At 37.9% G+C, this 24,278-nt stretch overlaps 1 protein-coding gene across 2 annotated transcripts in view; it reads left to right on the plus strand.

Moving 5' to 3' along the window:
- Window positions 1–24,278, plus strand: part of TRAPPC10 (trafficking protein particle complex subunit 10) — a 130,140-nt gene that overhangs the window by 75,329 nt on the left and 30,533 nt on the right. For both annotated transcript variants that reach the window (XM_007493215.3, XM_007493216.2), the window contains 4 exons: window positions 8,742–8,888; window positions 19,398–19,512; window positions 20,986–21,062; window positions 22,468–22,559. In XM_007493215.3, the coding sequence (XP_007493277.2) occupies window positions 8,742–8,888; window positions 19,398–19,512; window positions 20,986–21,062; window positions 22,468–22,559 (431 nt within the window). The remainder of the gene's footprint in view (window positions 1–8,741; window positions 8,889–19,397; window positions 19,513–20,985; window positions 21,063–22,467; window positions 22,560–24,278) is intronic.

Raw genomic sequence — 24,278 nt, forward strand, 5'->3', positions numbered from 1 at the left:
TCTTTCCCTCTTATCTCTCTCCCCTCCTACCATCCACCCACGTGATCAATACCCCTGTTTTTTACCAGCTAGTCCTGGGTGATAAACTATCTACTCCAAGGCTAGAGTTTGTTGGGCAAGCAGGTCACCAGGTGGTCACCATCTAGGTCAAACAGGGACCAGGTGAGTGAGAGAAAGACCAGGAGCAACAGCTGGAGCAGGCAGCTGGGGTGGACAGGTGAGCTGCAATCTGGGTCAAACAGCAAACCGGACTGGAGAGGAGGCAGGAACTCAGGAAAGCAGGGCTGGGAGCCGGAACTATCATCCGGGGTGGGCAGGGCTGGGACCAGGTGAGTGATATCAATCAAATAGGTCCAGATTACAGGTGACAGTAGCTGGGTGGGAAGGGCTGTGACCAGGTGATCCATATTGAATCAAGAAAGTCTGAAGAGGATGGCTGCTGGCAGGACCTGATCAAGATGGTTTTCTAAAAAACCATCTTGGAGAAATGTGGCTTAAAAAAATTTTCTAGGCACTAGCTATGAACTTAGTAGAGAAAAGAATCAGAAGATTGAGATATTTCATTGTTCCTTTGTGGTTGCCAAATTGTAATGATTAAATTTTGGGGAAACTGAGGCAGGTAGAAATTAGTTTCTCTCTGGAAGGAGTTATATTTTTTAGAGGTTAATTAAAGGTTAAGGATTAAAGAAAATACAGAATAAGAAAGCACGTGTCTAGGCCCAGAGAGGCCTAGACAACCTCACCTACATTATGAAAAAGGCACGTCTGCTTGGAAGCAGCAACAAGAAAGCAGAGAGACCCCACCGTAGGCAGAGACCCTTTAAATAATAATAATCATTTGCTCTTGGCCCAGGTGAGAATTTAGTGAGATTACAAAGCATTCTGGGGAAGTGGAGCAAGGACTTCTGGGGATTGAAATCCTGGATTCAAGTCTCCATTTTTACAACTGATTGATATTTTCTCCATATGCTCTATATTCCAGCTAGCCTGACACTTTTACTATTTTATATATGCATGTATGTTTTTCATTTTTCTATTTATTCTTTTTCTGGAGGTGGACATTCATAGGTTATTCTTCAAACATTAATTCTATAGCAGTACATGTTATCTTGATTCTACTTGTTCTGTTTTTCATAATTCCATGTAGCTCTTACAATCACATACCACAGCTGCTGTAAATGTTTTAGAATGTACCAGTTCTTTTCCTTTTTTCTCTGCTCATCTTGGGAAACATACATAGTTTTTTATCTCCATGGGCATGATTCCAGATTGCTCTCTAAAATGGTTGGGTCAATTCACAGTTCCACCAACAGTGTATTGATGTCCCCATTTTTCTACATCCCCTCACGCATTTGTCATTTTGGCCTTGTAAGGGGTAGAAATGTGAGAGGTTAGTATAAAAGGTTGGACTAGATTATTTAGGAGTAGGGTCGCCAGGAATTTAGTCAAAATTCCAGAGAGATTTATTTTAACAATTTATTTATAAAATTAGAAAGAGTCAAAGTAAGAAAATCAGAGAGAGAATAGGGTAAGATATCTAGCCTACACACTAAGTATTTTGCTCACCCCTGGATCAACCCAGGCAGAGTTAATTAGCCCTTAGCCTAGGGCCTCAGCCTTGAACCGAGCACATGGAGATGCAGGAAGCCTCTCTTAATAGGGTAGGTCTCTTCTGAGGCTGGTCCCTTCAGAAAATCCAGGAAAGGAGTCTGCCTTTTTCACTCACCCCACGTGGTAGTTTTAAAGTAAGTAGAAGCAGTATGAGATCCTTATTCAGAGATCCTCCAAAGTCCAGACCTCCAAAGACCTAAAGACTTTTCGCAGGAAGTTCTTGGCATTTTTAAAGATCATTTCTTTTCATCATTTCCTGTTACTTCCTTCCATTTTATATATACCAATCATAGCTAAAGCTTTGCTTAGGACTGCCCAGGGGGCAGTCAGTCAATTTGCTTCATCACCCATTATTGCACACATGGGTCACAGACCTTCCCTACTCAAGTGTAAGTGGGATATATATGTTTCTGGTGTTTAAATCTAAAAATGGGCATGAGAGAGTTAATTTAATCTTCATAGCTTTTTATTATTTTATCCAGTCTAATAGATGTGAGATGATATCTCAGAATTGTTTTCATTTGCATTTCTCTCTTAACAGTAATTATTTAGAACATTTTTCCACATAACTGTATATATGACTGATTTCTTGACTTGACATCCCAAAACTGTTCATATCTTTTTCCCATTTATCAATTGGGAAATAGATCATACTCATAAATTTGACAAAGTTCTCTACATATTTGAGGTATGAGACCTCTATCCAAGAAAATGTCTAGAATTTTTCCCTAATTTTTTTCTTTCCTTCTGTCTTGGATAGATTAGTTTTATGTATATAAAACCTTTTTAGTTTAATGCAATCAAAATTTAGGACATGTTTTAATAAAATAAAATATTAGCTAATTCATTTAAAACAAGGAAAGAAGAAAATTGATTTACAAGTATCAAGAAAAGGGATAATTCACAATAAATAAAAACTAAGGACTATTATAAGAAATCTTTCCCCTCAACTGTCAATAAAAATGCCATGAAAGTCAATCACACCTTTCACTCTTCCCCCTGGAATGTGTGTTCCATAGTCAACAGACTTTACTTCATTCCAGATCTTTTCTTCTTCCACTCCTGTCTTCTGGCCATTACTGAAGCCCTGTTCCCTGCTAATAACACAGTCTCTCTGGCCACCTTTTCTAGTACTAGCCACATACTCATTCCCCTCAAGTCACTATCACAGTAGGGGAGTTGGAATATTCCTTGTTTCTCGTTCGCCACTTCCAGATTCTTCCCTGTTTCCATTGCTCAGTAACTTCTCCTCAATCAGAATCTTGAAACTGTTTTCTACAAACTTCCAGGATATTAACTTTCCTTCCTCGGGAAATTCAATACTGGCTTACAATTTTTCCTCTCCAACTCCTTCCCTGGTCATACTAGGAGTTTTTAACGTACATATTAATACTTACTCAAACACTCTAACCTCCCAGTTCCTTAAGTTAATCATTTCCTTTGACCAACTCCTCTATCCCATCACACACAAAAATCGATACTCATAGCTTTGATCTGGCCATCACCTACAAATATATCACCTTCATGTTTTAAGAATTCTATAATCCCCTTATTTGACTATAGTCTGTTTGGTTTCTATCTGTTTGGTTTCTATTTCTCACTCTGTCTTCCCTTACAAAACAATATTGTTTTCTAGAGTGACCTTCAATCCCTTCACCCCTAAGTTTTCTCACATGCCTTTATTCCTGCACCAGCTGCTATTTTCTTTTCCCCATCTTGACCCCTTGGTGAACCAGTTTAACTCCTCACTGTCCTCTTAGGTCCTCAGCCACTCTATTATGTCACTTAAAAGCATTCTTTCAAGACTCAACCTTGGAACATTCCCACCGTCTCCTGCCTTTGTTTTTGTACATGTTTCAGTGACCAGTTCCTGCCATCCATTAGACATTCATTTTGTTTTGCCTGGCATTCAACATGTCACTCTTGTTTTTGGCTTATTAAGTTGCTATTCAAAGTTATCTTCATTTACATATGGATACATCATATATATAATTCTCATTTACTCCACATTACTGCAAATAAATTTTCTCACTTTTCTTTAAATCCTTCCTGGCCATCCTTTATAACACAGTACTGTTCTTTTACCATATGAAACCACATTTTTTCATATGCTATGATCTGCTTCCAGCTTCTTCCTATTACAAATGAATGTTCATCTGGCTGTTATCTGGTTGGGCCTCTTTTTGCTGTCAGTAAATCCCATAGTTGTATTGCTAGGACCAAGGATATGAACAAAAACTTTGTTATTTTGCAAAACACTGGAACTAAACTTTACCAACAGTGGAGAGGTAGCATGGTATATTGTATCCAAAGGTCAGCCTTAGATTCAAGAAGACCGAGGTTAAGTTCTGCTCATAACACATTCCAGTTATGTGTGCATTGGCATGCCACTTAATGTCTCAGTGCCGCTCCCCCCCCCTCCTCCCCCGGAAATTCACTCAAAAAAACAGTTAAAGGAGTTTCCATAAAGAAAAGTTTCTCCATCAATAAAGGCATAACTCTAGCCCTACCCAACTCTCACCCCCCATAAAGATACTGTTAGGGGTAAATTTAGGGTTTTTTGACTAATATATTATACTAATGGTCACCAGGGATTAATTCAAATCCCAGTAAAAATAGTCAAGTCAGTTTTGGAATTTTATGGTGGTTTAATTAATATAGAAGGAAGGAATTAAGAAGAAGAAGAAGAGAGAAAGAGGTATAAGATTTCTCCAGCCTAGTCTAAACCAAGGTAAGTTCAGAGACCTCAGCCATGAGGCCTCCTCCAAGATTAAAACTAGCTTTGCTTCCAGCCACGAGGTCTACTCTGAGATGAGGGACCTCCTAAAAAGATAGTGCTTTTAGGAGGTAAAGGAAGAAAAAAAGGAAATCAACCTAAACTCTGAGAGAGCTCAGGGAAGACACCTTATTTGACTTATAGTAAGAGGCTAAAATGCCAAAACGCTGCCCAGCACAAAGAGCCAGAGCCCTGTCTCTGTGAAAAAAGGAGTCAGCGCTCAATATCACCACTGCCCAAGTGACCAGCATGAGGAAGTGACGCTAATATATAGACTTTTAAAATCACTTCCTCCATCTCACATGTACCAGTGGTAGCTTAAGCTTGACTTAGGACAGCCCAGGGGGTCTGTCAGTTGTTTCTTCTTTGTTACTTGCTAGAACATGTCTGTCATAGGCCATTCTCCTCAACACTTATCCCTTAAGTAGGGGTGTAGACATTCCTGGTTACTAGACTAAGCAGGGTGGAGTAAATCTAAAATTCACAATACATAATTTAAAACTTTTTCATAACCATGAAAGTACGAGAGCATGCAAATTAGTCTCTTTTACTTATACTTGAATTTACATTGGATTTTTTTTTCCTGCAAACTGCCTCCTGCTTTCTCTTTTTTTTCCACATTACATACACCCCCAAAATTGGCTAGCATGCCAAAAATGGACTCAGATGGGCTAAAAATGTTCAAAGGTAATGAATTAATTTGCAGATTGAAAAATACAGAATAGACAATTGAAATTCCAATTATTCTTTTTTTTAAAGACTCTAAATTTGTTAGCCAAATCCTAGTGGATGTTATTTATTGAAATCAGTTTTTTTGTTCCTCAACTTCTGCTTCTAATATTTGGATACTACATATTAATACTCCTTCTTGTAAGAATAAAAATTTTGAGACTGGATATGAATTAATGATTTTATTAATCAAAAGTAGTAGGGGAAAAGGGTGGAAGAATAAGAGAGAAATATACAAGGTACTTGTTCCATTTAGCTTACAGCCACCGTTAGGGTCCCCTACTCACTACACAGGCAAGTCCAGTCAGCAACAAACATGGAAGAGAAGAGAGCAAAATCCGTTCTTACCTCAGTTTATCAAACTATTCTCCACCCCCTAACTCTCACATGTCACGTCTCAGGAGCCAAACGTGGCTTTCTATTTTACCATGGCCCATCCAGGGGGGCAGTGCAGGGGAAATCGTACTGTCTTGTGATCTCTTGACTATGTTGCTTCATTTTTCTGACTACTGCTCTATCCTCATGACTCAATTCACCCAATGATTTCCTGGCACATAGTCCTGGTTTCCAGGTCAAAAGGAGATGAAGTAAAGTGTGCAGCATAGGAGGGAGGAAAAGAAAATTTCCTTCACACATTCTTAAGACCCTAATTTCCCAGTTCTTAAATCTGCTCAATTTCTATGACCTCCTTCTTATCCTTTGCACCTCCTCTGCACAGAAGAGATGAATTTATCTTTGATCTTACCATTACCTGTCATCCATGTTTATAAACTGAAATTCCTTTATTTAAACATAGCCTTTCATTCCTTCTTTCCCATATGCCTTTTAATACCCTAACCTTGTTCTTCATCTTCACTGATTGTGCCTGGACTTTGAGAGCCAATCCAGTGATCTCTCAGAGGGGAGGATCCTTCTGTCTAAGTGTGACAATTCAGTGAGATAAATGATTAGAGACACTGGATGCTCAATCTGTGTTTAGGCATCACCCAGTGTTCTGCCATGGCACAGGGCTTGGTTTTATGGTTTTTTTTTTTTTGGTTCAGTGAGTACATACTTCCTTGGCATACAATCATTTTTCTTCATACATGTTTTCATAGAACCTAATAACTGAAGCTAAGCCTAAGGAGATAGTCAATGAAGCATTGTTGCTATAACAGAGATGGATGAATGACAAAAACAGGGTGATCTGGACGTTAGTCCCTCTTGACCTAAGGGATGACCAGTTAGGGGAATCATTGTTACTTATGGTCACAATCAATCACAATTACTTAGGAGATGGGTAACAAAACATTTTGTAGCTAGGTACAGGGTTAGAGGGTAATTTAATGACAGACCAGATTTGGGGTTTTCCTCAATTCACAAATTCTATTTTTCTTGTGTTATTTTAAAGCACCTTGCAACATTGCCTGGTTTCTTAAGTCCACAAACAGATTCAGTGGAGTGTGTCCTGTAGACCTGAGCTTGAAGGTGATTGATGTTCTTGGCTTGCCTGGCTTGTAATGGGAGTGAATTAACTCTGTGGAGAGGGAAAGGAGAGGGGTAATGAGTAATAATCTTTAGGTTTTAACTCTATTAATGTAATCTTTTAGGGTAATAATCTGGAGGGATTAAGGTGGGATATATGTGTTAACCCTATAAGTACATGCTCTCATAGTATTTCTCCTGTATTGGGGAGAGAACAATAATCATAACAATTTCATTAGTAAAGGAAGTTAGAGGGAGGAGTCACACAGAAGGGGGTTCAGTGGGTGCCTTATTTTCTGGGGGCTGCTTTGCAGTCTCCATTTCCCCAGACTGTGACTGTCAGACAGCAGAAGTGATGGCTCTCCACATCTGGATTATGACATTATTCATTTACCTGAAACTGCTCTCTCCAAATCAGTGATTTCTTTCTTTTTCTTTAACCTATACTTTGTTAGTAACAACTCTTAAGATAGAAGAGCAAGGAGGACTAGACAAACAAGGTTAAGTGAGTTGTTTAGGGTCACATAGCTAGGAAGTTTTGAGGCGAGATTTGAACTGAGGGCTTCTCAACATTAGACCTGGTGCTCTCTCCACTGAGCTACCTAGATGACCCTAAATCAGCAATTTCTTAATTGCCACATTTAATGGCCCTGTCTATTCTCATTCTTCCAAATTTCTCTTAGGCATTAACTGTATTAATCACCCTTTTGACCTAGATTCTTTCTCCCTTTTTAGGCTTTTGTGATGCTGACCTCCTGGTATTCTTACTTGTTGGCTCCTTAGTCTCCATTTCTAGTTTTTAATGCTGGTCACATCCACTAACTAGCGGTGTCTCTAAGGCTCTGTCCTGGAAGTTCTTCTCTTCTCCCCTCTATTATTTCACTTGAGGATTTTCTCAGTTATCACTATATAGATGATTCTCAGATTTACATATCCAACCCTAACTTCTGAGTTGTAGTTTCATGACTATAAGTGCCTGTTGTCCATCTTTAAGTGGAAATCCCATGAGTATTTCAAAAATTAAACATGGCTAAAACTGAACTCATCTTTTCCCTCAAACTCTCTCATCTTCCAAAATCCCCTGCTATTGTGAAAAACATCACTATTCTTCCACTCAGGCTCTCAACTCCACCATCATCTTTGAGTTTTCTTTCACACTCATTCCATGTAACCAAACTGTTGCTAAGTCTTGTTCTTACCTTCACATCTCTCTTATATGTGGACATCCTTTTATTTCCACTCAGCCATCTGAGCAACTACTCAGTACCCAATCCCTGGGATTATTGCAGTAGAGTTCTAGTTGGTCTGCCCTTACTCCAATCCATCCTTCACTTGGTTGCCAAAGGGATTTTCCTGCGACAAAGCTCTGACGTGTTACTTCACTATTCTCTGAAATCCAGGGTTGCCCTCACCATTTCTAGGATCAAATATAAAATTCTGTTTGGCATTTAAAGCCCTTCACAACTTTGTCCTTCCTCACTTTTCAGTTTTCCTACACTTTACTACCTGCTGCATATACTTTATGATCTCTATACATGACTCTATGCCTGCCTTCTTGCTATTCCCTTGTATATGACAGTCCAACTCCCAACTACATTCATTTTCAATGACTTTCTTCCATGTTTGGAACCATTTCCTTCCTCTACCTCCTGGCTTCCTGCAAGATTGATCCCAAGTTTTATAGGAGGCCTTTTCTTGTTTCCCCTACTGATTGCACTTTCCTTCTGAGGTTATCTTCCATACTTATCTTATAGGTATAAAGTTGTTTGAATATTGCCTCCTTCATTAGAATGTGAGCTTCATAAGGGTGTAGCAACTCTGATATTGCCTTTCTTTATATTGGTGCTTAGCATAATGTATTACAACATAGTTAGAAGACTGAGTGACTGAATAGTTTCATCATTGTTTCTTAATTTGTAGTATTTTTTTAAACCCTTAACTTCTATCATAAAATCAATACTAAATATCACTTCAAGGCAAAAGAATGGTAAGGCCTGGCATTTGGAGTTAAGAGACTTTCTCAGGGCACAAGTCTTGGAAGTGATTAAGACAAGATTCTAACACAGGGCCTCCCATTTCTAGGCCTAATTCTCCACTGAGCTACCTAGCTGCACCATTTATATTACTTTTTTCATTGTAATGAATTTACTTGATTTTTCAGGTTTCTGTTCCTCCTGGAGCTTTGGACTGCTGGGTCTTTTTGAGCTGTTTAGAAGTCTTGCAGAGGATAGAAGGTTGCTGTGATCGTGCTCAAATTGATTCCAATATTTCCCACACTGTTGGCTTATGGAGCTATGCCACAGAAAAGGTAAATAAGATATAATGCATAATGTTTGACATTTTCTCTAGATTCTGCCTGTATGTGAAAAATAATATGCAAACTGATTGCCATATTATTCATTTGAAATGACAATAAGTAGGTCTAATTACTTTACTGCTAAACATTAGATATAGAAATTGTTCATCCATTCATTCAACAAATATTTTCCAAACACCTACTATGTGTGGATCAGAGGCAGCATTGCATAGTCTAGAATAGCATAATTGGCTTGAAACCAGTGAGACATACATTCAGATTATTTCTCTGACTTCTTTTTTATACACGACCTAGGGAAAGTCCCTTAAGTTCTGGCAAATCTCTAGGATTTATCTTCCAAATTGAGGGTGAAGTTATCACTCTTCAGAGTTTGTTAGGCTGATGAGATGTTAGAGATTTTGTATATTCGATATATGTATTAATGCTATACTAAAAATTTTGGAGTTATACAAAAAAGTATGTAATTCATGACATTTTAGTGATCATCAAAGCAATTTGATACTGGCTAAAAGACAGAAGGGAGGATCAGTGGAATAGACTTGGAGTAAGTGACCTCAGTAAGAGAGTCTGTGATAACCCCAAAGATCCCAGCTTTTGGGACAAAAATGCACTATTTGGAAAAAACTGCTGGGAAAATTGGAAGATAGTATGGGAGAGATTAGGTTTAGATCAAAATCTCATACCCTACACCAAGATAAACTCAGAATGGGTAAACGACTTGAACATAAAGAAGGAAACAATAAGTAAATTAGATGAACACAGAATAGTATACATGTCAGACCTTTGGGAAAGGAAAGATTTTAAGTCCAAGCAAGAGTTATAAAAAATTACAGAATGCAAAATAATTTTGATTACATTAAATTAAAAAGGTTTTGTACAAAGAAAACCAATGCAGTCAAAATTAGAAGGAAAGCAATAAATTGGGAAACAATCTTTATAACAAAAACCTCTACAAAGGACTAATCACTCAAATTTATAAGGAACTAAATCAATTGTACAAAAAAATCAAGCCATTCCCCAATTGATAAATGGGCAAGAGACATGAATAGGCAAATCAAACAAATCAAAACTACTAAGAAGTACATGAAAAAATGTTCTAAATCTCTTCTAATCAGAGAAATGCAAATCAAAACAACTCTGAGGTATCACCTCACACCTAGCAGATTGGCCAACATGACAGCAACAGAAAGTAATGAGTACTGGAGGGGATGTGGCAAAATTGGGACATTCATGCATGGAGTTGTTTATTGATCCAACCATTCTGGAGGGCAATTTGGAACTATGCCCAAGGGACTTTCAAAGACTTGCCTGCCCTTTGATCCAGCCATAGCACTGCTGGGTTTATACCTCAAAGGAATAATAAGGAAAAACACCTATACAAGAATATTCATAGCCACGCTATTTGTCGTGGCAAAAAAATTGGAAAATGAGGGGATGCCCTTCAATTGGGGAACGGCTGAACAAATTGTGGTATCTGTTGGTGATGGAATACTATTGTGCTCAAAAGAATAATAAAGTGAAGGAATTCCATGGGAACTGGAACAACCTCCAGGAAGTGATGCAGAGTGAGAGGAGCAAAAACCAGGAGAATATTGTACACAGAGACCAATACACTGTGGTACAATCAAATGTAACAGACTTCTCTACTAGCAGCAATGCAATGATCCAGAACTGTTCAGAGGGACATATGAAAAAGAACGCTATCCACATTCAGAGGAAGAACTGTGAGAAAAGAAACAGAAGAAAAACAACTGCTTGATCACATGAGTTGATAGGGCTGTGACTGGGAAAGTAGATTCTAAATGATCACCCTAGTGCAAATATTAATAATATGGAAATGGAAAAGTGACACATGTTAAACCCAGTGGAATTGTGTGTCAGATACAGGAAGGGGTTGGGGGAGGGGAGGGAAATAGCATGAATCTTGTAACCATGGAATAATATTCTAAATCATCTAAATAAAATTTTAAAAAATTAAATATATATATATATAATTCATGGCTTTTGCTTTCAAAGTAACTTTGATCTAGTTGGGAATGACAGTACCATACACATGAAAAATTGCATTATAATAATAAGACAGAAATGAGTGGTACAGATAAGTAAAAGAGTAGTAAGCTGGCGAGGTCAGGAAATCCATGAAAGAAGTGAACTTTTGAGTGGAATTTTGAAAGATAGATGGGTTTGTTGATGGAAAGACATTCTGTGGAGAGCAGTGAAGAGAATCTCAATATGAAGACAGTTAAGCAGGGCAAAATGCAAGGGATGTTTTTAGGCAGTAATAACATCAGCGATGGTGAACCTTTTAGAATTGGAGTGCTGGGGTCTTCTGGTCAAGATGGCGGCTTAGAGAAAGCTAAAGTTCAGATCTCCGGAAACCCTTCCCTACCGAACTGAAACTATATGCTCCTAGGGCACCAAAATTCAAAACGATCAACAGCATAGACCCCGGGAATCCTCCTCCTGGACCTGGATCAAAAGGTATTCGCCCCCCCCCCCCCAAAAGCCAGAACCCAAGATCAGTCGGACCTAAGGGGTAGGCAGAAGGAAGGTCCCAGGACCCATCCCCCCCAACCCAGAGCGCCGAGTCCAAGGCAGCAGAGGGAACCTCAGAGCCTCAGGGCTGGCTATTCTGAAGGCTGCTTCCTGAAAACAACGTGACTCAGACAGCAGGGAAACAGAGAGACAGGGGAAGCTTGTAACCCCCTGGCTGGATCCTTCCATCCCAGTCTCACAGAAGGTCCCTGCCTCAGGGCATACTCAGTTCAACCCAGGGAAAGCTAATCCTATCAGGAGCCCTTGGAGCTCCAAGAAGCCGCAGCCCCTCCCCCCTCAGAGTGCTGGCTCTCCTGGCCAGCTAAGGCACAGTAACAAACATCCCGAGGAAAGGACCAAGCCAGGCTCAGAGCATGGAAGTAAGGCAATGGAGAAGCATCGGGAGGGAAACGAGGAGGGCAGTAACACAGAAATACCAGCAATTCCTGGCTTCCCCGGGAAGACAGAACAACAACTGCATAGAACGGACAATCTGCCTAGGGCTAAAACCTCTGAACACCAGGCAGATAAGAAAAGCTAGTCCTCCCCACTCAGAGATGGCAAACTCCACAGAAGCACAAAAGTCCCAAAATTCCAAGAAAAACAAGAAGAAGGGGGCGACTTTGGACACATTTTATGGAGAAAAAATACAAAATAAAGAGGAGATAGAAGAGGAAACACTAGCAAATGCTCCGAAACCTTCCAAAGGAAATGGAAACTCTCCACAAACCCATGAAGAATTTGAATCAGAAAGGATCAAAAAGATAGAAGCCTTCTGGGAGGAAAAGGGGGAAATAATGCAAAAGAAATTCATACATCTACAAAACCAGTTTGACCAAAGTGAAAAGGAAAACCAGGCTTTAAAAGTCAGAATCAGGCAACTCGAAGACAACGAGCAAGAATTAATAAAGCAAAGCCAAAAAGACCAAGAAATTAGAAGAGAACATAAAATATCTCACTGACAAGGTGACAGACTTGGAAAATAGAGGAAGAAGAGATAATTTAAGACTGATTGGACTTCCAGAAAAGCCAGAAATAAACAGCAAACTCGACATCGTAATACAAGATATAATCAAAGAAAATTGCCCAGAGATTCTATTACAAGGGGGCACTACAACCACTGACAGAGCTTACAGAACATACTTTACACTAAATCCCCAAAAGACAACTCCCAGGAATGTAATTGCCAAATTCCAAAGCTTTCAAACAAAAGAAAAAATCCTACAAGAAGCCAGAAAAAGACAATTTAGATATAAAGGAATGCCAATCAGGGTCACACAAGACCTTGCAAGTTCCATTCTGAATGACCGTAAGGCATGGAACATGATTTTCAGAAAGGCAAGAGAGCTGGGCCTTCAACCAAGACTCAGCTACCCATCAAAACTGACTATATACTTCCAAGGGAAAGTATGGGCATTCAACAAAATAGAAGATTTCCAACTTTTTGCAAAGAAAAGACCAGAGCTCTGTGGAAAGTTCAATATCAAAAAACAAAGAGCATGGAATACCTGAAAAGGTAAATATGAAGGAAAGGGAAAGGGAGAAAAATGTTATCTTTTTCTTTTACTCAAACTCTCTTCTATAAGGACTACATTTATATCAATCTATGTATACTAACATGTGGGGAAAATGTAATGTGTTAATAGGGGGAAAAGAAAGACCAAATAGAATAATCTTTCTCACACAAAGATTCACATGGGAAGGGGAGGGGAAGAAAACTCCTATAAGAAGGAGAGAAAGAGAGTTTTTACTTAAACCTTACTCTCAGGGAAATCAACTCTGAGAGAGAAGAACATCCAGATCCATTGGGAACTTGAAGTCTATCTTACCCAACAAGGGAAGGGAGAAGGGAAAACCAAGGGGGGTAGGGGAGAGGGAACACAAAAAAGGAAGGGAAGAAGAGGGGGGAGTGGGAGGGAACAAAAAGGGAGGGACTAGAAAGGGAAACATATCAAGGGAGGGGACAAGGGGACTGATTTAAAGTAAATCACTGGACTAAAAGGTAGAGCCGAAGAAGAAAGGTTAGAATTAGGGAAGGATATCAAAATGCCAGGGAGTCCACAAGTGACAGTCATAACTTTGAATGTGAATGGGATGAACTCGCCCATAAAACGTAGACGAATAGCAGAATGGATTAGAATCCAAAACCCTACCATTTGTTGTCTTCAAGAAACACACATGAGGCGGGTAGACACCCACAAGGTCAGAATTAAAGGATGGAGTAAGACCTTCTGGGCCTCAACTGACAGAAAGAAGGCAGGAGTGGCAATCATGATATCTGATAAAGCCAAAGCAAAAATAGACCTGATCAAAAGGGATAGGGAAGGTAATTATATTTTGTTAAAAGGGACTTTAGATAATGAGGAAATATCACTAATCAACCTGTATGCTAGGAGAATTGAAGGAAGAAATAGACAGTAAAACCATATTAGTGGGAGACTTAAACCAACCATTATCAAATTTAGATAAATCAAATCAAAAAATAAATAAGAAAGAGGTAAAAGAAGTGAATGAAATCTTAGAAAAATTAGAATTAATAGACATATGGAGAAAAATAAATAGGGATAAAAAGGAATACACCTTCTTCTCAGCACCACATGGCACATTCACAAAGATTGACCATACATTAGGTCACAGAAACATGGCACACAAGTGCAGAAAAGCAGAAATAATGAATGCAGCCTTTTCAGATCACAAGGCAATAAAAATAATGATCAGTAATGGTATATGGAAAACCAAATAAAAAACTAATTGGAAATTAAACAATCTGATACTCCAAAATCGTTTAGTTAGAGAAGAAATCATAGAAACAATTAATAATTTTTTCGAGGAAAATGACAATGGCGAGACATCCTTTCAAACTTTTTGGGATGCAACCAAAGCGGTAATCAGAGATAACTTCATATCCCTGAGTGCATATATACAAACTAGGGAGAGCAGAGAACAATCAATTGGAAATGCAAATAAAAAAACTCAAAAGCGATCAAATTAAAAAAACCCCAGCAGAAAACCAAACTAGAAATCCTAAAAATTAAGGGAGAAATTAATAAAATCTAAAGTGATAGAACTGTTGATTTAATAAATAAGACAAGAAGCTGGTACTTTGAAAAAACAAACAAAATAGACAAAGTACTGGTCAATCTAATTTTAAAAAGGAAGGAAGAAAAGCAAATTAACAGCATCAAAGATGAAAAAGGGGACATCACCTCCGATGAAGAGGAAATTAAGGCAATCATTAAAAATTACTTTGCCCAATTATATGGCAATAAATACACCAATTTAGGTGATATGGATGACTATATTCAAAAATACAAACTGCCCAGACTAACAGAAGAGGAAATAGAATTCTTAAATAATCCCATATCAGAAAATGAAATGCAACAAGCCATCAAAGAACTTCCTAAGAAAAAATCCCCGGGGCCTGATGGATTCACCAGTGAATTCTAGCAAACATTCAGAGAACAGTTAATGCCAATACTATACAAACTATTTGATATAATAAGCAAAGAGGGAGTTCTACCAAACTCCTTTTATGACACAAACATGGTACTGATTCCAAAACCAGGCAGGTCAACAATAAGAGAAAGAAAAGTATAGACCAATCTCCCTAATGAATATAGATGCAAAAATCTTAAATAGGATACTAGCAAAAAGACTCCAGCAAGTGATCAGAAGGGTCATTCACCATGATCAAGTAGGATTTATACCAGGGATTCAGGGCTGGTTCAATATTAGGAAAACCATCCACATAATTGACCACATCAGCAAGCAAACCAGCAAGAACCACATGATTATCTCAATAAATGCAGAAAAAGCCTTTGATAAAATACAACACCCATTCCTATTAAAAACACTAGAAAGCATAGGAATAGAAGGGTCATTCCTAAAAATAATAAACAGTATATATCTAAAACCATCAGCTAATATCATCTGCAATGGGGATTAACTAGATGCATTCCCAATAAGATCAGGAGTGAAACAAGGATGCCCATTATCACCTCTACTATTTGACATTGTACTAGAAACACTAGCAGTAGCAATTAGAGAAGAAAAAGAAATTGAAGGCATCAAAATAGGCAAGGAGGAGACCAAGTTATCGCTCTTTGCAGATGACATGATGGTCTACTTAAAGAATCCTAGAGATTCAACCAAAAAGCTAATTGAAATAATCAACAACTTTAGCAAAGTTGCAGGATACAAAATAAACCCACATAAATCATCAGCTTTTCTATATATCTCCAACACAGCTCAGCAGCAAAAACTAGAAAGAGAAATCCCATTCAAAATCACCTTAGACAAAATAAAATACCTAGGAATCTATCTCCCAAGAGAAACACAGGATCTATATGAACACAACTACAAAACACTCTCCACACAACTAAAACTAGACTTGAGCAATTGGAGAAACATTAACTGCTCGTGGATAGGATGAGCCAATATAATAAAAATGAGCATCCTACCCAAACTTATTTATCTATTTAGTGCCATACCCATTGAACTCCCAAAAAATTTCTTTACTGATTTAGAAAAAACCATAACAAAGTTCATTTGGAATAACAAAAGATCAAGGATATCCAGGGAAATAATAAAAAAAAACACAAATGATGGAGGCCTTGCAGTCCCAGACCTCAAACTATATTACAAAGCAGCAGTCATCAAAACAATTTGGTACTGGCTAAGAGACAGAAAGGAGGATCAGTGGAATAGACTGGGGGAAAGCGATCTCAGCAAGACAGTATACGATAAACCCAAAGATCCCAGCTTTTGGGACAAAAATCCACTATTCGATAAAAACTGCTGGGAAAATTGGAAGACAGTGTGGGAGAGAGTAGGAATAGATCAACACCTCACACCCTACACCAAGATAAATTCAAAATGGGTGAGTGACTTAAACATAAAGAAGGAAACCATAAGTAAATTAGGTAAACACAGAATAGTATACATATCAGACCTTTGGGAGGGGAAAGACTTTAAAACCAAGCAAAACATGGAAAGAGTCACAAAATATAAAATAAATAATTTTGACTACATCAAATTAAAAAGCTTTTGTACAAACAAAACCAATGTAACTAAAATCAGAAGGGAAACAACAAACTGGGAAAAAATCTTCATAGAAACCTCTGACAAAGGTTTAATTACTCAAATTTATAAAGAGCTAAATCAATTGTACAAAAAATCAAGCCATTCTCCAATTGATAAATGGGCAAGGGACATGGATAGGCAGTTTTCAGATAAAGAAATCAAAACTATTAATAAGCACATGAAGAAGTGTTCTAAATCTCTTATAATCAGAGAGATGCAAATCAAAACAACTCTGAGGTACCACCTCACACCTAGCAGATTGGCTAACATGACAGCAAAGGAAAGTAATGAATGCTGGAGGGGATGTGGCAAAGTAGGGACATTAATTCATTGCTGGTGGAGTTGTGAATTGATCCAACCATTCTGGAGGGCAATTTGGAACTATGCCCAAAGGGCGACAAAAGAATGTCTACCCTTTGATCCAGCCATAGCACTGCTGGGTCTGTACCCCAAAGAGATAATGGACAAAAAGACTTGTACAAGAATATTCATAGCTGCGCTCTTTGTGGTGGCCAGAAATTGGAAAATGAGGGGATGCCCTTCAATTGAGGAATGGCTGAGCAAATTGTTGTATATGTTGGTGATGGAATACTATTGTGCTAAAAGGAATAATAAAGTGGAGGAATTCCATGGAGACTGGAATGACCTCCAGGAAGTGATGCAGAGTGAGAGGAGCAGAACCAGGAGAACTTTGTACACAGAGACTGATATACTGTGGTACAATCGAACATAATGGACTTCTCCATTAGTGGCGGTGTTTTTGTCCCTGAACAATCTGCAGGGATCTAGGAGAAAAAACACTATCCATAAGCAGAGGACAAACTCTGGGAGTAGAAACACCGAGGAAGAGCAACTGCCTGAGCACAGCGGTTGAGGGGACATGACAGAGGAGAGACTCTAAACGAACACTAATGCAAATATTAACAACATGGCGATGGGTTTGAATCAAAAACACATGTGATACCCAGTGGAATCACGCATCGGCAATGTGGGGTAGGGGGAGGAAAAGAAAATGATCTTTGTCTTTAATGAATAATGCTTGAAAATAATCAAATAAAATTTATAAAATTAAAAAAAAAGGAAAAATGCCTAGTTTCCAAGAGGTACAAGTAAGGATAAATTAAACCTTAGTGCTTATTAAATAGGTAAGACGGGCAATTCTTCTCAGTACTCTGTTAGATGTGAATAAAGACTTCAACATGTTGGAATCTTAAAAAAAAAAAAAAAAGAATTGGAGTGCTGGGCCCTGCCCCCACCCCACAGAATAAGGTATCTACCTCCCCAGAGACCTTGTGCTTTGCCCCTCCCCCTTACCAGGTACAGGATGTGGCCCACCACCCCCACCACTTCCTTACTTCACACTGGGAGGGAGAAAGCACTACCATTGGGCTACTGGGTGGGTGAAGTGTGAAATGTCTTCAGTGAATATAGAGGGCGGGAAGGAGACTGGCACAAGCATTCCCCTTCAGCCCTGCTGCCTATGAGCCAACCACCTTATCCCCATGTGCTTGGGCTACTGGGCAGAGGGGTGAGGGATGTGAAAAAGTGTCATCAGGCACAGTGGAGAGGGAGAAGGGAGCAGCTGCTCTGCCTGAGTACCTGTGCCTTTCTGGTAACAAACTGGGGGAGGGCGAGTTTGCAAGGGGACATCCAAGTGCCACAGAGAGTACTCTGTGTGCCATCTTTGGCACCTGTGCATTAGGTTCACCATCACTTGTCTAGATGGTTTGATGAGGTCCATGGTAGGTCATAAAGTTGGGAAAGTATTCTGGGACCAGATTATAAAAAGACCTGAATATGTTACCCTAAGATGTATGGACTTTTTATGCAATAGGGAAACCATTGAAGCTTTTAAAATAGGAAAGTATATAATAAAAAGTAGGTTTTCTTAAAAAAGATTAATCTGGTTTCAATATGCAGAATAGATGGAATAAAGGAGAGACTGATGCCAGTGATACCAAGTTACATACCAAAGATAGGTCTTTCCAAAGATCTTTAAGTCTTTTAGTAAATTAAGTAGGAAGGAACTCATCTAAGTGGATAATCTTTTGGGAGGGATTGGTAGGTTAGTAGTGATACCTCTATTTACAGTTTAGTTACTCTATAAAATCTCCTTTCATTTAGTAATGTCTTTTGATCATTCTGATGTCTAGAAAGAAATTCTGTGTTCTGTTTATCCATGAACTCATAGGAAATGAAGTTCATTCCTTGTCCTGCATTTTAAATGTTCCAAGGACAGAAATAAAGAGAGGACTATGTGCTCTAGTATAATTTCTTTACTGTGGAGATTTAGTATTTAGTTAGCACTCCCAAAACTTCAGCTTAGAGATGATTTTATTTTGTAAGGGGTAGCATTAAAAGAATTATATATCCTTTTTCTGTTCATTTAGAAACAGGAAAAAAAATGGGGTAATGGGTGGTATTTAGGGAGTATGTCAGTAGAATCAGTTATGGGTTCCTGGAGTTGATAGCAACATTACCATAGGTTCTCTATATGAAACTACATGTTAGAGAATGGTCTCATAATCCTGTAAAAGTGTTAGAAATGTTAGATAGCCTTTTAGAAAATTAGTAAAGAAATCATTAATAGGTTTCTGTGTATTTGCATAGTGTCAGTGATATACTGAGCAATTTTTGGTGATTGTTTTAGTTGTCCAGGAAGTCTTCAGAGGCTGATAGATGGTGACTACAGTATTTTTAGCATTAGCCCTTTCATTTCCATAATAGCCTTCCTTGCAGGACTCTTGCAAAAGAGATTGATATCAGTATACCTTGTAAAGTATTACTAATTACATGCTAGATTTTTATATTAAAATTGTTCAGCTCTGTACTTTTAATAATACTTTTGAAGTATAAATTTACAATTTGAGTTTTTCTCAACAGCTCAAATCCTTGGGATATCTCTGTGGACTTGTGTCAGAAAATGGACCCAATTCAGAAGATCTTAATAGGACAGTTGATCTCTTGGCAGGTTTGGGAGCTGAACGACCTGAAACAGGTACTATTGGAGATGTATATGAAGATGATTAAGTGCCAGTTTTTAGATGTAATTTGGAATGTTAAAACTTATTGCTGAAAGCATACTTTCAAGCAGTTCATTAAAATTTTCTTTTCAACCTCCTATATAAGCTTAATTATGACAATTATCATTACCAATATTATGAGAACTTAGAATGATTTGTTTAGTTGTTCTGGAGCTAGATTAACTGGTGTGAATCTTTTACATCCCCTTTTTTTCTGAAGTATAGATAAGCTTTCCCTAATGACATCATCAGATAACTCATTTGATTATGCTATGTTCCAAGGAGTAGTAGGACATTTCTTGGAGAGTGCTATGTCTTGGAGTAGATTTTTAGCAGCTGATAGTGTATTGCTTTACCATTTTCTTTCCACAATATAATAAAAATACCCACTAACCTAGAATTGCCTTTCTTAAGTTACTTAATTCTTATAAAGTAACTAATAATAAACTTCCCTTAATTGTAATTCAGTAAACCATGCTACCCTAGAAGAAATAGAGGGCCAGCTTTCGAGTCAGGAAGACTACAAGGACCAAATCCTACCTATGACACATCTTTTTAACTATGGGGTCAAGTCACTTAACCTCCCAGGATCCCAAGCAACTCTGAGACCCCAGTTACATATGAATTACTGATTTGCATTTGGTGCAGGGAATTTCTAAATATAAAGTGCCACGTAGTGATGCAATCACAGGCCATCAGATCCCCACATTGTCTTCATTCTCTGCCCCTTGTCCCCAAAGGAAAGGATATTATTTTAATAGATACTATTATCAATAATAATCAAATACTTAAGTTTTGTACTTTGGGTTGATAACAGCAAACATGTTCGTTATCATCATGTGCCTGTTGTGGTTCAGTCATTTCAGTTGTGTCCACATCTTTGGTTGCCTGGTTACACAACTTGTAAGGGTCTGAGGCTGAATTGCACTCTTCTCCACTGTGCCACCTAGCTGCCTATCATCAAGTTTGACAAACAACTAAGATGTCTATTACAGATCATCCAGTGACAGGGTGAAATTTTGCCCTAATTGGGAGAGCATGTGTTTAAAACTGTTTATATATATATATATATACTTAGCTACTTTTGAAAAATAACAATGTTTTGATCCTGCTGCTAAGCATCCTAAATCAGACCATGTTATTGTTTTGCTGAAAATAAAGCACCGTATAAATGACTTAGGTAATAATTTTTAGTATTTTAATTGGAAGCATCAGTAATGTTATACTTCTGTTTTAAGTACTGCTAAAACATTCACTGAAATTGCTGTAGCATCATTAAGTTATTTTGGATAAAGTTGGATGGCTTAATGTAGCTCTTAGTTTTAAGGCTATCTGTAACCTGAAGGAATTTAATTTTTATTTCCTTATTTCCTTCTTTGTGAGTAATCATAGATGTAGCTGAACATAAATAATGAAGATGAATAAGTAGTCATTTCTCTTTGTTTAAGCCAAAACTGCACAGAGTCCATATAAGAAACTCAAGGAGGCTTTATCTTCAGTAGAAGCTTTCGAGAAACATTACTTAGTAAGTATTACATTGTGGAAATCTATGTGATATAGAGAAAATAATCTCTCAGGGCACTAATATTCCTGGGGAAATGTGCCACATGCCTTTTGAATTGTGAATAACTTAAGTAATCAGAGAGCTACTTGATGCTAACTATGCTCATCTTTTTTAGTGCCCTAAAAAGCTATGGTGAAGACACATGAATTATTCTTGTGTCTTTTCATAAATATTGTGAAGATAGGACTAATTCTCCCCTGTCTATTTTTAGCTAATCAAATCAAAAACTTAAAGTACCCCTACTTACCATTTAGTGGCTGAGATTCCTGCCTTGGATTTGGAGGAAGCTGCATTGGTGGAACTCTGGCTGAAGACACCTCTTCTGGCTGAGTTACATCAATGCAACCTTCTCCAAAGCCAAGGCAGGAATCTCAACCACTTACCCAGCAAGTCGACACAGGATCCAGGGGAAAAGTCTCCAAAGCCAAGGTAGGAATCTCAGTCATTCATTCCAAAAGCCAGGAAAGGAATTGTCCTAGACCATGCTGGTCTCTTCTTTTATGTTCCTTTTTCCACGTCGCTTCCCTTTCTTCACAGAAACCATTTGCAGTCTTTCAATTTGCCTAGCACTACCGGGGGGTCAGGGGTTGGGGGGACTGGACTTTGGAGGTGTGACCTTATTCTAGTGACTTGTGAACTCTCGTACTTGATGGTAAGTAGGGGTACTTTAAATTCTTGATTTGAAATAGGCAAGGGGAGAGTTAATCCTATCTTCACAATTTAAGGATGCCATGGTTTTCCCAGAAACAATTATAAGCATTTTAAATTTTATTAAAGAGAATTGCCCATTGCATAGATTTGTAATAGTGTGAATAGATGTATGATTTTTTTATATTAAAATGAAATAATTTGGCCCTAATAAAATATAAAGTAATGAAAATTTTTACTGTTATTTCCTGCAATGGTGTTACCTAAAGAAGAGATTTAATCTGGTTAGACATCTAGGCCAACTTTTATCATAGCTAGCTTTTCCACAATACTTTGTATGAATAATCCATATTGCTATGAGAAAAAGATCTTTCTCATCGTTTTGAAATTTTCTCTTAAATTAAAAATGTGCAATTAAATTATGAGTAAATTCAAATGCATCGTAAAAAACTAGCAAACACTAAAATCATTTTTAGTTTAGTTTCTTTGACAACCTAACATTTTACATGAAATTGTAAATTTTTTTACCTAATTTTTTTTCATATACACTCCTATTGAGTACTGGTCACTATAGAAGAAAATCTGTCAGAACCATTATACAAAAACTTAGAGGAATACTTGTGCAGAAACCTTTAAAAAATGTGATGTGCTCTATAAATGTAAAGTGGCAAAACAATTCAAGTAAATAATTGTGGAATTTTCCCCCCCTTTTACATAGGATCTCTCTCATGCTACCATTGAAATGTATACAAGTATTGGAAGAATTCGATCAGCTAAACTCGTGGGAAAAGATTTGGCAGAGTTTTATATGTAATTCATTTTAATCCTTTTTTTCAACTTTGACAATACCTGGGCATGTACAGTTATACTTAGGTTGTGTTTATGTATGTGTGTATATATTAATTTATTCACCATTTAGGATCTCTTAAAAAATTCTTGTACAAAATAGGACTGTCACTCCTGGTATCTCAAGAGATACCCAAGAGAGCAAGAGTATGTCATTTCTGGTTTGAAGATAAATACTTTTGATTCTTGGGCAGAAATACCAGGTCAGTACGGTAGTTTTTCTTCAGAGTTTAGAAGTAGCCCATCAATGAAGAGGAAATAGAAGGAAAGACAAGGAAAAGAAGGGAATATATTCAGAGAAACTAGAGAAGGAGAATAAATCCTGAATTGACTTTTCTAGTCATCTTACAAGTAGCTTATTGTTTTGACTTATTTTTTAATATTTACCTTTTTTAGTTGATACCCTTTGTTTTTATATCACCATCTGGATATATCGCCCTTTCTTCCACCCCTAGCAATATAGCCTTTTTAAACAACTAAAGAAAAGAGCAAAAAAAAAAATCATCAAAAACAACACATTAGGGGGCAGCTGGGTAGCTCAGTGGATTGGGGGCCAGGCCTAGAGATGGGAGGTCCCAGGTTCAAATTTGGCCTCAGATACTTCCCAGCTGTGTGACCCTGGGCAAGTCACCCCCATTGCCTAGCCCTGGACCACTCTTCTGCCTTGGAGCCAATACATATTATTGATTCCAAGACAGAAGGTGAGGGTTTTAAAAAAAACAAAAACATAACACATCATTCATTTCTGACAGTTTATGCAATACTTCACAACCATAGGCTGTTACCTATGCAAAAAAAGGCTGAAAAGTTACTTTCATTTTTTCCCCATGTTTTCATTTTCCTACTCCTTTCCTTCCCCAGAGTCTTCTGACCTCTGGATCTACCTCTGGATTTTCAACAGTTCTGCCAAATAAGGGTACACTCTGACACGTCCTGCTAAGCTAGAAAAGTTTCAGCTAAAAATAAAATGCTTCAGCTGTGGTCTGGAGACAGGCTCGTTTGGTGTCTATAGACCAACTCAGTACAAGGAAGCTTATTCCCCCTAGCCAATTAATTCTTTCACCATGGCAGTGCATGAAACAAGCAAAAGAAATGCAAGTGGCTTTCAGTCTCATGTGTTTCCATCCCACCTCCCTGGTAACCATAGTAGACTGGCTGAAAAGAAGGCAAAAGGTGTTGGGTGCTAAGAATTTTATAATTTTCAGACAATCTATAAACATGCACATGCCACTTAATATTATAAAGTTGAGACTTTTGTCCAATGATCACCAAATGACTTTATTCAAAAGAACTGAAATACACCACTACTAAGATTCATAGGGTAACTGGAAGACAAGGAAGTTGCAGCTAAATGGAGGGATGCTTCACAGGTTCTTCCCAATGAAAGAAGCAGAGGAGTTTGTAGAGGAGGTTTCATCATTTATTCAGTAAGAAACATCATTTCATGGGATGCTTAGAACATAAGCAAAAAAAGACCAACGTGAACATGACTGCTTCTTATGTACTAACAACCTACCTTAAACAAAGTAAAAAATGCTACAAAGAATTATTCACTAGATTCTCCAAAAGAAATCAAAATATATTTTTATACTTAAATCAATGGCCATAGGGAGGATGGTGAAAAGTGCCTTGAAAAATATGGATTTAGTTGAAAAATTAAGAGGCAAAAAAGAAATGTTTATC

Source organism: Monodelphis domestica, chromosome 4, assembly GCF_027887165.1.
Source record: "Monodelphis domestica isolate mMonDom1 chromosome 4, mMonDom1.pri, whole genome shotgun sequence".
NCBI lineage: Eukaryota > Metazoa > Chordata > Mammalia > Didelphimorphia > Didelphidae > Monodelphis > Monodelphis domestica.